Here is a 14,102-nt window from a genome sequence, read left to right on the forward strand (position 1 = left end):
TACAAAAATCTATTGTGTTTTTATATACTAACAACAAACTATCAGAAAGAGAAATCAGGAAAACAATTCCATTTACAATTGCAACAAAACAATAAAATACGTAGAATTAGCTTAACAAAGGAGGTGAAAGACCTGTACCCTGAAAACTATAAGAAATTGTTGAAAGAAACTGAAGACATACAAAGATACTCTATGCTCATGGATTGGAATAATTAACATTATTAAAATGTCCATATTATCCAAAGCAATCTATTTCTTCAATGCAATCCCTATAAAAATCCCAATGGCATTTTTCACAGAACTTGTGCAAATAATTCTTATATTTGTATAGAACCACAAAAGACCCTGATAAGCCAAAGCAATCCTGAGGAAAAAAAGAACAAAGCTAGAGGTCTCACATTCCCTGATTTCAAACTATATTACAAAGTTATAGTAATCAAAACAGTATGGTATTGGCAGAAAACCAGACACACAGAGAACAATGGAACAGAATTGAAAGCCCAGAAATAAGCCTACACATATATGGACAACTAATTTACAACAAAGGAGTCAAGAACATGCAGTGGAGAAAGAAAAGGCTCTATAATAAATGGTGTTGGGAAATCTGGAGAGCTACATGCAAAAGAATAAAACCAGACCACTATCTTATACCATATGCAAAATGAATTCAAAGTGGATTAAAGACTTGATTGAATATAAGATCTGAAACCATAAAATACATAGAAGAAAACATAGGCACTAAGCTTTTGGACACCAATCTTAGCGATGTTTTTGTGGATTTGACTTCAATGGTGAGGGAAACAAACAAATGGGACTACATCAAACTAAAAAGCTTCCACACAGTGAAGGGGACCATCAATAATGACAAAAAAAGCAACTAACCAAACGAGAGAAGACATTTGTAAATGATATTTTGGTAATGGATTAACATCCAAAATATGTTAAAGAACTCATACAACTCAACAACAGCAGCAACAACAAACCTCTTCTAAAAATAGGCAACAAAAAACAAGTGCTGGAGAGGATGTGGAGAAAAAGGAACCCTTGTATGCTGTTGGTGGGATTGTAAATTGGGGCAGCCACTGTGGAGTACTATAGGGATATTCCTCAAAAAATTAAGAATAGAGCTACCATATGATCCATCAATTCCTCTGTTGGGTATTTATTCAAATAAACATCAATTTAAAAAGACATATGCACCCTTATGCTCATCACAGCATTATTTAGAATAGCAAAGATAAGGAAACAGCCTGTGTTTATCAACAGATGAATGGATAAAGAAGATGTGACACATATATACAATGGAATACTAGTGAGCCATAAAGAGATGCAATATTGCCATTTGCAACGACATGGATGGACCTTGAGGGTGTTATGCTAAGTGAAGTAAGTCAGATGGAAAAGGACAAAAGCTGTATGATTTCACTCATCTGCGGAATATTAAAAAAAGTAACAAGTGAACAAACAAATGAAAAGGAAACTCATAGATACAGACAACAGATTGATAGTTACCGAGGGGTATTGGGGGCGGGTGAAATGGGTAAAGGGCGTCAGTTGTATAGTGATGGATGAAACTAGACCTTTGTTGGTGATCATGCAATAAAGTATACAGATATCAAATTGTACGATTGTATACATGGACCTTATAAAATGTGATTAACCAATGTTACCTCAATTAAAAAAGGAAGAATCTTCCAGCACACTCAACCACTCCCACTTCGCAAATGGAACACTGCTCCTGGAACCTGATCGCCTTGTTGGCAGCGCCCATCAGAGAGCTGAACCGGGGGCCCTGCACCCAGTGCTGCCGAAGCCTGTCTGACCACGTGCTCCAGCCGGAAACTGAGCTGATTGAGGCTTTATTTTCTAAAAAGCATTTGGCATTCTGAATTATTAGTCTTGCACATTTAAGTTATTTTAAATATGGGGGACCAATAGTTAGAAAACCACTTCTCTGTTTTTCTGAATAAAAGGTGTGTGGGCTTTCTTACTAAGTTCCGAGTTTCCTTTTTGTAGCCATGGTCACGGCCCTGGAGAGCCACACCTCATGCACCTTGACCGGGCAGGGGAAGGCGGCCGAGCCAATTGCCTGTGTGGAGATGTTTGCATACAGAGCTGAGTGTAGAACTTATTCATGTCACGTTGCCGCACAACTTTAATGAATACAGAAGAAAAACACGTCAGGTAATGCATTATTAAAGGCACACACGGCAGAGCTTCCTCGTATACAACTGAGCGTGAACTTATTAGCATTTCAGGTTGATACCACTTTTAGATTTAATTAGATTTCAGGCTTCAATCGATTTAGTAAATGAATTTCTCACTGCTTAAATGGTGTAATATGCCCTCGACAGTAGCTTTTCATCACTCTCTTCTCATTCCCTCATGCGCCCAAGCAGATCCCCGCTTCCGTCTTGGGTTCAAAACCAGAGGCTATTCTCCAAAGCTACTGCGCTGTATAAATCTAGTCTCTTTCATGCTTAGAGACACGGGGGCCACGGGGAGGGCTATTTTTTATCCACGTTGTCTAACATGAATACATTTGCCGCCAATAAATTTAACTGATGCATAATCATAACAACACTAGCCTCTGTTTTGGTGACCCTTTGGCACTGTGAATCTTTGTACTGTTGTTTTGCCATGAAGTCCACAAACCTCTGTTTCCACTATGATGAGAGTATTGGGACTACTCAAATGGTGGGAAATTAAATGTAATGAGTCAAGCCATATTAGTGATTCTCAGGATGAGCTGGAGAGCTGGACCTTGCAAGTGCAGCAATTTAGCGATGTTTGTTTAGAAGTGTGGAGAGAGTGCTTCTCCGAGCCATGGGAGGAGCCTAACCCCCGGTTACTGTTCCCTGCCTGCAGGAACTTAAGTCAGCTGTGGGCCCCTGGGCCACCATGGCCTCATCCGTGAAGTAGGGTTCCTGTGTGTTTGTGGGGTTAGGGAAAGTGGAGTGAAAATAGGTCTCTTTCTGATTATGTGTAATAACCATGATCCAGATAAGTAATGCTTATAATACAAAGTGGGAGAAGTGATATTATCTGATGGATGTTTAATTTCTAAATGAACGAGGACCTCAGATGAAAGACAGCTCAGTGAAGGAAGTTTCTTTTTTACTCTATTGCACTGTACATCTCCAAACGAATTGCATTTTGAAAGTTCAGTTGGAAAAGGGGTTAAAGACACAGCAACCAAAGTAGGATAGTATAAGTACCAATCCATGGCTATAATGCAAATCTATTTCGATAGTATAGTGATAAACCCATTTTGGCCACAGAGCAAAAGCTGTGTTCAGAATGCTGTGAATTCACAATTCGGGGGGGAAATTTAGTCAGGAAGCAAAGCCCAGAGACAAAAGGGCATTGTGGCTGATTTGCAGGTTCATCTCCAAGGACAGGGCTACTTTTTTATTTTTTACTTTTGCTGGACTCCGCATGGGCTAGGTTATATAAGAGGCCTGTGAATTAAAAAGCACATAAAAACAGCCTTCTGATTTTCCACCCTCCCATTATCCATTTAAGGAATGATAACCCTGTTATTAACCCCAGTCCTGATTTCTTCCAAAGGGGAGAATGGAAAGTGCTAGACTGCCATGGAATGCTAGTCCCAGGGCCTTCTGTAAACTGGGGCATTCCCACGGCCTTTCTTTACGATGTTGAAGAGTGCGGTTGTCCCTTATTTAATACAGCCGTCCCCATTCTTACTTTGGGTGATGTTTCCTCAGGATTAGACTCAGATTATGCATTCTGAGCAGGAATACTGCCTAAGAAATGTGTCCTTTATAGGGTCTCACCTCTGTAGGCACAATTGCGTCCACCTGTTCGCATTGGTGATGCTACTATTCATCAACTTGTAGACCGAACACCCTTCAGTGTAGTCTCATTCATTCCTTGTATAGTTACTTTTTTTGCCTTGCAACTAATCAATTTTCTGTGGGAGGTACTTTAAGAGTATACAAATGCCCTGATGTTTTTCAAAATTTCTCCCTAGAAATTATGGATGATCCTTGCCTGAGCCAGTCTTTACTATGAAAGTTACAAATTGATGACTTTTCAACTTTGGCACTTACCAGTTGGCATTCTGCTGTAAACAAGAGCCCTCCTTCCACTTGTTTTTCTATTTATTATCTATATGTTGCAGCACTTTCTGTTTTTCAGCGGTTCATAATTCATTACTGTACTTAATTTTTTAGGGCTCAAATTGTCCCAGTCTTAGCCAGTGGGAGCCTCATCAGGCTGACTTGGTCATGCTCAGATGGATTGGGGAAGGATACCTCGTATATGGAAACCCTGCCCTGCCAGCCACCCTTCTGTGCCCCTGAAGTGCCTGAAAATGAGTTCATGGCTGGCCACACCCCAGTTTCCTTTAATGCTCAAAAAGAGAATAAATTAGAATCTTTAAGATTCTCTTCAGCTTTAAAATTCTCTAGTTCTGAAAACTGAGGTAGGAATTTTATTCTCTTGAATTAGTATTCTCACATATTTGTCCCTCCCATCAACCCTACGATTTCTGTTCTTGTGAAATAGGCACTTTGCATAGGTTATCTTTTAAGATAATTTCTTAGCCCTAACTGGTTTGGCTCAGTGGACAGAGCATCGGCCTGCGGACTGAAGGGTCCCAGGTTCGGTTCTGGTCAAGGGCATGTACCTTGGTTGCAGGCACATCCCCAGTAGGGGGTGTGCAGGAGGCAGCTGATCGATGTTTCTCTCTCATCAATGTTTCTAACTCTCTATCCCCCTCCCTTCCTCTCTGTAAAAAATCAGTAAAATATATTTAAGAAAAACTCACAAGATAATTTCTTATCCTTCCAAATTATCCCTAATGGTAGAAGTATTATCAGGGTGTTAATTAATACAGTTGCTAGCTAAATCATAGAGACACAAAGTATTCTCACACTAAGGGAAATGAATCTCTATAGCAGCCTGTTAGAGGGCGTATTTCTGAATTCTTCCTAAGATGACATGAATGAATGCTTACCTATAATGAAGCCACTCCAATCAGCCCCTCATTTCTTCTTCACTCATTTTGACAGATTGTTCTGGAGATATTGAAAGTGCCATTCACATTTTTAATAATTAGAGCTTTTATCTAGAGACTGGGTGACCGGATGGTCAGGGTCTACACACAGACCTTCATTTTCGGGAAAGAGCAGTGTTTCCCTATACATCCCACCAGCTTCTGAGGTTGTCAGTTACAGAGGATTTGCCACCAACAATTATAATTCATCCTAACAGTACCCTTTCTATAGTTTTCATCGCTCGAAAGTTAGGGCTTCTGAAAACTCGAGAGTCATGGGCGTTCGACTCAGGTATCACTTTCTATCATCCGTCATCTGAGGGCACGCCTTTTGTCCTCCACCTGTTGGCCTCAGTGACACGCAGGGAAGTGTCCCTGCTCCCTGTCACTGAATCCTGCACAGGCTGCTAGCCTAAAGGGAAGCTTGATTTGCTGGCTATGTTATAGTTTTGAAAGTGTCTTCGGTTTTCTTCAATAAGGAGGGGAAATCTGCCTCTGAAGAACGTGAAAAGGAGGGATCATGACCTTCCCAGTCCCTCTCAACCCAAAGCCCTATCATTATTTTAAATAGTTTCCATTGGATAGTTTTTATTCCTATGATGTGATTGTTCAGGTTTTACTCCTAAGAATTCCAGATCTTGGAGCAGAGGGTGGGAGAAGACAGAAGGGAATGGGGCTGCCATGCCGGGCACCTGTGTGGCTCAGGAATAGCTTGAGAGTCAGCTCAGATGGCAAGGAAGCTGGTCTGTGGGCAGAGGGAGGGGCCTGGGATCAAGAGTGAGAACAAAGTAGGTTACAGAACTGTGAGGATTCGGCAAGGGAGGCGAGCCCAGAATTGGGTGATACTTCAAAACAATAAAGAGCAACCAGGAGGGGTTTTTAGCGATGGAGGAGGATCAACACCATTTCCTGTAGGGACACAGAAGAGTTCTTCCCTGGACTTGGAATGCATGCCTCTCCTTAAAGAGGGCTCATCCCATGTCACTTCCAGGTCTCTGTCCTTAGTGGTCTAGCGAGAGCCACTCCCTTGGGAAAGGCGTTACATCACTCACTGTTATTTCAAATCAGCCGCGTGGGCGTATCCGTAGGAGGCACAGTCCTTGAAGATTTTTCCATGTCCTATCTTGGAGCCTCTACTAGCCACTGAGATACAGAAGGAAGCGAAGAATCTTATGAGCCCATTTTAACAAGAACAGTAACCCTGTTTCAGTCCGCGATGCATCTGAGACACAGTTTCGAGGTCTGGTCACCAGTACCATGTCCCCTTAGTCAATCCAGGTTTGACACCTGATCTTTGCTCCCTGAAGTCTGATAAAGGGGACTCCCAGGCTCATAGCCTACTCAGGACTTCGAGTTACATTGGGCTGGAATGGACCAAATAGTGTTCTAGATGAGGGAAGAAAACGTGACTTGTTAAGCCAGGAGGAAACTCCTGGCCTTCAGCATTTTCTAAAGAAAGAAAAGGTACCTCTGAGCATTTCAGCCTCCGCAGGTTTTCTTCCGGAAGGAATGACCACAGGTTAAAATGAGTTGACATGTCTCTAATGATTTCCTGGGGCACCTCCATTTGGAGTTGAAGTGCCCTTCCTAGACTTGGTTCCCGGAGCATTCTCCAGGGGAGAGCCCCATGGACATGAAGACGGAGGCTCTCATATCACCAGAGAATGCCCTGCTCACCTACGAGCCCGTATTCTGGCTGAATCAAACCGCCCAGAGGACTTTCCAGGCTTGACATGACTGCGTGTCCTCGGGGAAAACTCCTTAATGAGACTATTAGTCAAAGCGAATGTTCTCACAAAGGGAGTGAAACAGCCACCCAGACCTGATGGTGGATTTTGCTGGAAATCTGAATTGAGGTCTGCGGCATTTAACATGGGTGTCACGTCTTTATTTCTGTCAAGTGTAGACTCAGTAGTAGGGAGGGTGGAGACTTTATCTGCTAAGAAAGATGTTCCACAGTGGAGATTTTCACTTTCGATTTGGAAAAATGCTTAAAGTATGAAATTACAAAACCAATATTTTTACACCAGAAGACGAAAATAACACGTTGTGAGGAGCATCAGGCAGAAAACAAAACAAGACAAAAACTCCCCAATAAAACAAAACCCAGCCAGTATGTGTTTAAGCTTCTTCCTTATGCAGCCATCTCACAGACCTTGTCCAAAGATACCGTTTTTAGGAGGTTAAGTGAAGTCCTTGATTGGAAGAGGGAAGAAATGGGAGGTCCGCCGTGACCTCCATCCCTGCTGGTTCAGGCCTGGCTCAGGCCCCTCTCAGCAAGACCACCGCCATCTCCCACACCTGCCTTTCCACCTCACCCTGCCCCTCCTCACTGCGTCACAGAAGCCAGGTGGGATCTTCCTAGAAGGCAAATCTCTGTCTAGCCATTCCTTTGCTTAAATGGGTTTAATGGCTCCCCAGTGCCCTTAGGATGGACTGTAAACTCCCATGACATATGAGCATTTTCGGAGAGGCAGTATGAAGGCACGCTGACCCCCGTGGGCTCTGAGCCTCACTTCCCGGGTTAGGGTGTCGCCTCAGCCACTTTCCAGCTGAGAACCCTGAGGCGAGTTACTGCCCTCTCTGGGCTTCCGCTGCCTCCACTGTGAAGTGGAGACGGGAGTGATGATACAGTCCTGCCAGGGCGGCTGGGAGGACTAGATGAGGTCTAACACATACTGAACACCCAATAAACATTCACGATTACCATGATTATTTCTGCCCTGCTCTCAGTTGGCCTCTGCCCCTATGCCCTTGCCCTCAGTCATACCCAACTATTTACAGATAACTCCTCCCTCCTCCCGTCCCCCCATGAGACTCATTTCCTCTTGTCTCTGCTTCCTTTGCCTGCAGTGTCATCACACACACTCATTCACTCACACACGCTCATCTATCTACGTCCTCTGTATTCACCAACTCATCCTTTGGCCAACTCTTCCACAACCTTCAACGCTCAGCCCAGGTCAAGGATCCCTTACTCTGAACAGCCCACCTGGACGTCACTCTCTCACTTCACAGGTTCCCATGCTCCACGTCTTCCTCTGACCCACCATTGATCACACGCTGCAGTAATGGCCTGTTCACTTGTAGGTCTTCCCTCGGCGCTGCTCCCCCTCGCCCCCGCCCACAGTGAAAGAGGGATTACAACATGATCATTTCTGGATACTCACTGCTCACAAATGCTGGATGCATGGGCAGATGGATGGATGGAGGGATGGGTGCATGGATGGATTGATGGATAGATGTTATCAAGGAAATCTGATCTAGTGACAGGAAACTTCCCAAGGCAGCCCATTTGGTTATAATCACAATCACACTAAATCTACCTGAAAATGCAATTACTCCATCGTGTTTTCTGACCCATTGCTTGTCCATATTAAACTTACCTGGTTTCCTGTGTCATCCCCTCCAACAGTATGCCTTCCGCTCCCCTCATCCTGGTTGGTACCCTCCAAACAGTCTCCCCTTTGTCAGGCTCTCTTTGAAGTAGGCTCTGAAACTGAGAGTGACCCTCCAGGTGTGGGGTGTAGTGAGCACAGAGATACATAATCAATTCTTTTGCAGCTCTACTAGTGTGGACAAATGCTAGCATTTTTTAAATGCCTCACAACACTATGAGTTTGGCAGCCCACTAATGGGATAAACCTCTGAAGGTTATAAATGGAAATCAAGATAAGGATTGAGATCTGAATGTGGAACTTTATGTAAATACTGTCTTGCATGTGTCACGATCGGCAGCCATAAGAGCTGTGGATTGAAAACTTGGCTCACTGGTTGTGTGACATGTGCAGGTTCTGGCCCCAGTCCATTGTCTCTTATAACCCTAGCTCCCAAACAGCCAAGGTCAGCCTGGGGAGAAGGACCAGCTCTCCCAGAGCCAGTCAACCTGGAAGAACAGAACAAATCCTGGGACCTACTGTGGGTTCAGGCCTGTGTTCTGCCACGGACATGCTGTGTGGGCCTGACCCCTCCTCTGTCAGAGGGGCTGCTAAACTCTGGGGATATGTAAGTGTGTGGCTCCATGAGTAAATATGTTCAGCACCATCTTGCCAGGCGCCAGGAGCCTCATTTTGATGCACTGTGAGGCTCTACCAAGAATAGCAGTCATCATCTTAATAATAAACCATCAGGGCTGCCTCAGCCCATGCACAGTCCTCTAATTTGCTGGTGGTTATCAGGCAAGAACGCTGCTGTGGGAGTTAGAATTCACTCTTAAAGATGCTTCCCGAAAGGGACTATAACAGGAAGGCTGAGGCCAGATGGAACCTGTAAGGTCACCCATTCCAGTTTCCTGTCTGATGGTTCAGTCTCCTCTAAACACCCTTTTAGCTCAGGCTTGCACTCATCCTCGATGGGCAGTGCCCTGCCTCGTTAGGACCTTGTGACTTGTTAGCAAGTTCCTTATACGTATACAGCATCAAACTGAAAGCCACTGCCCATTGCCGCTGTCCATTTGACGTTCAGACAACACAACTTTCATATCACTCACACATGCAAAAGATTTCCTGTTTTCAGTTTCTGGAAGGAGCCAAGAATTATATGCACAGGATTGCTTATGTGTCCAAATAAAGAAATCTGGCTTATGTGTGGGCTGGTAGTGGGAGAGATTGTTTTCTTAAAAGGTGATGGGAATAGTTGTGCTACAGTTTGATAGGTATCTTATTTCAGAGGCGAAACCCCATTTCTATCTGTTGGTGTTGATCTTATGTATTTACATGTAAAAGTTGGTGTGTTAAATAACTACTTTTGAGTTATTTTGTCTTCAAACTGCGTGTACAGTGAAAACTGCCAGAGCAGACAGAGGCGTTGGTGCCTTAGTACCATGTATCATTCAGATGTTGATTCACTCAACAGGTATTTATTTTTTATTTTTAGAGAGAGAGGAAGGGAGAGGGGGAGAGAGAAACATTTATGTGAGAGTGAAACACCAATTGGCTGCCTCCTGCACATCCCCTGCCAGGGACGGAGCCTGCAACCCTGGCTTGTGCCCTCATCCTCTGGTGCATGGGAGGATGACCAACCAACTGAGCTACACGTGCCAAAGCAACAGATATTGAGAATTTGCTTGGTGCCCCCAAGGAGTCTGCAGTTCATGAAGGGAGAGAACGTTTGATGTTGATCACTGTGGAAAATCTTGTTGACTTTGCCGTTCTTTGCCAGGCGTTATGTGCTGTGCATTGCTGACTTCCCACTACCTGGCACATTGGAAGCACATGGTAAATATTGGTTAAATGCGTCAGCGGCTGGATCCATGAAGGGAATAAGCACAGTCTTTGGCACTTGGTACGCGGAGCTAGATCCCGACTCCGCAGTTTACTAGCTATGCGGCTGGGGATGAGGACATGTGGCTTTATAAAACAGGAACCCATCTTGCAGGGTTGGTTGTGAGGATTAAAAGAGATAATGTGCCTAGCACAGTGCCTGGTATACAATTCTAAAAAGAAAGAAAGAAAGAAAAGGTTTATTTCGTTCCTAGTCTAGCTCCATCTATCTGTACAGGAAAACGAATGAGAACATATTTCTAGAGACTTCATTGGTTTGCTCGTGTTTAAAGACATGGCCTTTCAGCAGAGCCCCACTCCCAAGCCCCTTGGAAGGAGCCGAAATCAGCTTTACGCTGGTGAAGAGGAAGCCTAGGGCCTCACTCGAGGAAGAGAGAAAAGTGCTGGAGGTGGGTGGTGGTGATGGTTGCACAACGATGTGACTGTACTTAAATGCCCCTGAACTGAGTATCTAAAAACGGGAAAGTGGTACATTTTATAGAGGCTTTGTTTCTCTATTCTCACCTACCGCATGTCTGTGATCTTCAAATAGATGCTTGAGGACATAAAAGAACCTTGCCGTTTAAAGATTCGCACGAGGAATCCTGTTTTAATGTCAGTTGTCGCCTGCCATATGGCCGGTGGGCCGAGGTGCTGGGCTGAGGTGCCGGGCAGGCTGGGTGCTCCTGGGACACATGTAGGGGCGGAGCTGGCCGCCAGGGAGAGTCAGACCCCACTCCAGGGTGAGTTCCTGTGTCCAGTGCTCATTGTCCGTAGAGAAGGCATTAACTCGGGCTTCACTCAGGCAGATCACTAACCCAGGAGGCCAGTCTGGTGGGGAGGGGGACCACACAATCATTGCTCTTTATAGAGACTCAGGAAATTTAGTGGCGTCCAGGGTAGGCTGTGGCTGAAACCCTCCCCCGTACCCCCGCTTGGCTTACTGGGTGCCTGGTGTGAGGCCCAGCTCAATGGGAGACACACCAGCAGGTACGGGGAGCTGCTCTATTCCCACCCTCCTCGGCCGAGCCAGGTGGGGACTGGGTTGCTCTCCCTGGTGGAAAGCTGCAGGGACTTGGCTGCGAGGAGCAGGGAGACCACAGCGGAGCCTTCCCCGCGCCTGTGCTCCCCTTTGGCCAGTGTGGTGTCAAGTATATTTAAATATATTTGATTGATTTTTGAGAGAATGAACATTTAAGACAACTAGTGTTACAAAAGGACTCACCTGTTGGAAAAATGAAAGGTACCTGGGCCCTCCACGCCCAGGGCCTTAATTCCTAGAGAGAGCTGAGACTTGCCGACACGTTTGCCACCGGAGAGCAGTGGTTCTGCATCAGCGTCGCCTGGGGGACGCGTTCAGGTTCATCGCTGGGTCTGAGGCGGGGCCTGGAGCGTCTGCACGTGCAGCAGGCTCCGCGATGCTGCTGGCTGCTCCAGAGGCCGAACTTCGAGAACAGCAATCACAGAGTAGTCCTTTTATCCCCCGTGCTCTGAGTGTAAATTACGTCTGTTTGTTTTTTGCCACGTTCCCCATTTCCGTCAACATCTTCCACTGATATGCTTGTCTGTGTCTCCTTTGAACAGGTATTTTGACGTTGGCCTCCATGATTTCTTAATCAGGTAAGCCAGGAGTTTCTATTTTCGGTATCACTGAGGAGCATGCCTGTCAGGGCGGGCCGACAGGAAAATGAAATCCCCGCTCAGTATCTCGATCAATGCGGGCAGCGGTCCACTTGTCACAAAAACACCACGAGCACCCTGTGTTTCCGCGCTTTCCCGGAATCACACGGGATTAGCCTTCACAGACAAGCGAAAGGAAGTTCATGGTTAGAGGGGTTTGCATCTGAAGTGACAGTTACAAGCTTGATTCCACCCACTGGGCACCTGGAAAGACAGACAGAAGAGCGCCAGCTTGTATTCACGTATCAAACAGCCCCCTTCGCCAGTTTCCCCACTGAGTTTAAGCTTTTTAAATGGAATCTACTGGTTGTTTTACAGTCGTAAGTAATTGAAAGATTACAGATGGCAGTTTATATCCTAGTTTATTTGGTGATTTTTACCAGAGTTGGCTTATGGAGCATATTAATTCCAAGTAGCTATTAAATCAAACAGAGGTTAAATGGAAATATACCAGAATATTAATAATGTGAGTAAGAATATGCCTGAGATTTTTTTTTCTGCTATCAACTTTGGTGTATTTTCCAGATTTTTTTTTTTTTTTTTTAATATTGAGCATGTATTCATCTAACGGAGGTGAAAATTATCATTAAAATGCCTGTCAAAAATATATGTGGGAAGCAATAATGGTTGTGGAAGGAGTGTAAGCTGAAGATTAGAAGGAAACCAGAAATCATGTCGAGTGATGAGCTTTCTGCAAACGTGTGACTCTAAATGCGAATTAATTCTGACTGAGAGTCTGCTCTTAGATAGTCTGCGAACCCCGTGTGACTCCTGGGAAGGGTGGGTCAGTTCTCCGCCTGCGTGACCATCTCCCTGTGATGAGATGCTCTCTCGGGGAAGTGGACATAATCGGCATTGCCTTTATCCTAAATCAGCTGCATCGCCTCTGTGCTGGATTACACATGGCGGTGTTCCCCGAAAGGCCATAGCACCGCGTCCTTTCTCCAGGGCCTTGTCCTGGGCTGCGCCTTGAAATCCCTCCATGCACCCCAGACCCGAGGACGATGGACGGTCCTGGCTTTCTCCAGGACGTTGCACACAGTGTATGCACCGCTCCCCGTGACACATCAAGGGTGTAGGAGATGCATTCCAGCAGGAGGGATAGAGGACTGTGGGGGGGGGGGCATGGGAATTCCATATGGAAAGTGATGAGGACAAGCTGTCTGGGTGTGTGCTGCAGGGAGCAGGCTGGACTTTCGAGTTCGTGTCTTTGGTGCTCTGAGTCTGTCCGACTGCCGTGCTACTGTTCTCATCAGTCCTTGTCGAGGATGCAAGCTTGTACTTTCCTTAGGTTCTCTGGTCCCTTTCTCGAGGGCAGGGAATATGTCCTGACCACCTCTCTATGATGACACGGTGTAGTGTCAACTTCAACAGACATCTGTGGTGGGGTGAATGAATGAAACGGGGCAAAAAGGACAAGGAGGGTGAGGATTAATAAGAAGCTGTCTAGTCATTTATTCAACAAATAATTGAGCCTACCTAGACGTGCCGCTCCCTTGGGCATATCCTGGAATACCGTCCTGAGAGAAGCAGACGTTCGATTTAGAGCTTTCCCTGCGCGTGCCCTTTCCAGGCTGTGGCGTGTGACTGGAAGTGAGGAGGCGGCGTGGTCTCCCCCTGGACCCTCCTTCCTTTCCTCCTGGGCTCCAGCCCTGTCTTGTCGGGTGGGGAGGAGGGAGGAGCGGTTAAGTCCCGGTGATAAACGGGTGCTGGGATCTTCTCGCCCTTCTTCGTGGGTGCTGGTGAGATGCTCTAGCGAGTCCCCTTCATCTGCGTTCTGTGAACCAAGCAGGGGGAAAGGGAGGCTTCTTTCGGCCCTGCCGCCTCTCGGCAGTACCCCCTCCCCCCCCAATCTGGTCGGCAGAGCAGATAGCATGTTCCTGGCGCATCCAGCTGGGGAGTGAGAGGTCGGTCTCCCCTTCCTGCAGCCACGCCCAGTCTCTGTGACCAGGTCTCTCATCCTCCCTCCCATGGAAACCGGACACAATGGGTCCAAAGCCGCCTGTCACTACATGAGCCAAGTAAGCAGAGACGGGGTTGAATAACATATGAGCGTTTATTCCAATAATGCTGGCAGGATGGGGACCCTGGAAATTCTGCTCGCACCCCCCTTGCCAGTTGGCTGGTTATATACACACGAG

The 14,102-nt window shown here is 45.9% G+C and overlaps 1 protein-coding gene across 4 annotated transcripts in view; it reads left to right on the plus strand.

Annotated features, from left to right (window-relative positions):
* Window positions 1–14,102, plus strand: part of HHAT (hedgehog acyltransferase) — a 162,608-nt gene that overhangs the window by 66,517 nt on the left and 81,989 nt on the right. For all 4 annotated transcript variants that reach the window (XM_036343691.1, XM_036343693.1, XM_036343692.1 and 1 more), the window contains one exon: window positions 11,866–11,901. In XM_036343691.1, the coding sequence (XP_036199584.1) occupies window positions 11,866–11,901 (36 nt within the window). The remainder of the gene's footprint in view (window positions 1–11,865; window positions 11,902–14,102) is intronic.

Source organism: Myotis myotis, unplaced genomic scaffold, assembly GCF_014108235.1.
Source record: "Myotis myotis isolate mMyoMyo1 unplaced genomic scaffold, mMyoMyo1.p scaffold_m19_p_18, whole genome shotgun sequence".
Lineage (NCBI taxonomy): Eukaryota > Metazoa > Chordata > Mammalia > Chiroptera > Vespertilionidae > Myotis > Myotis myotis.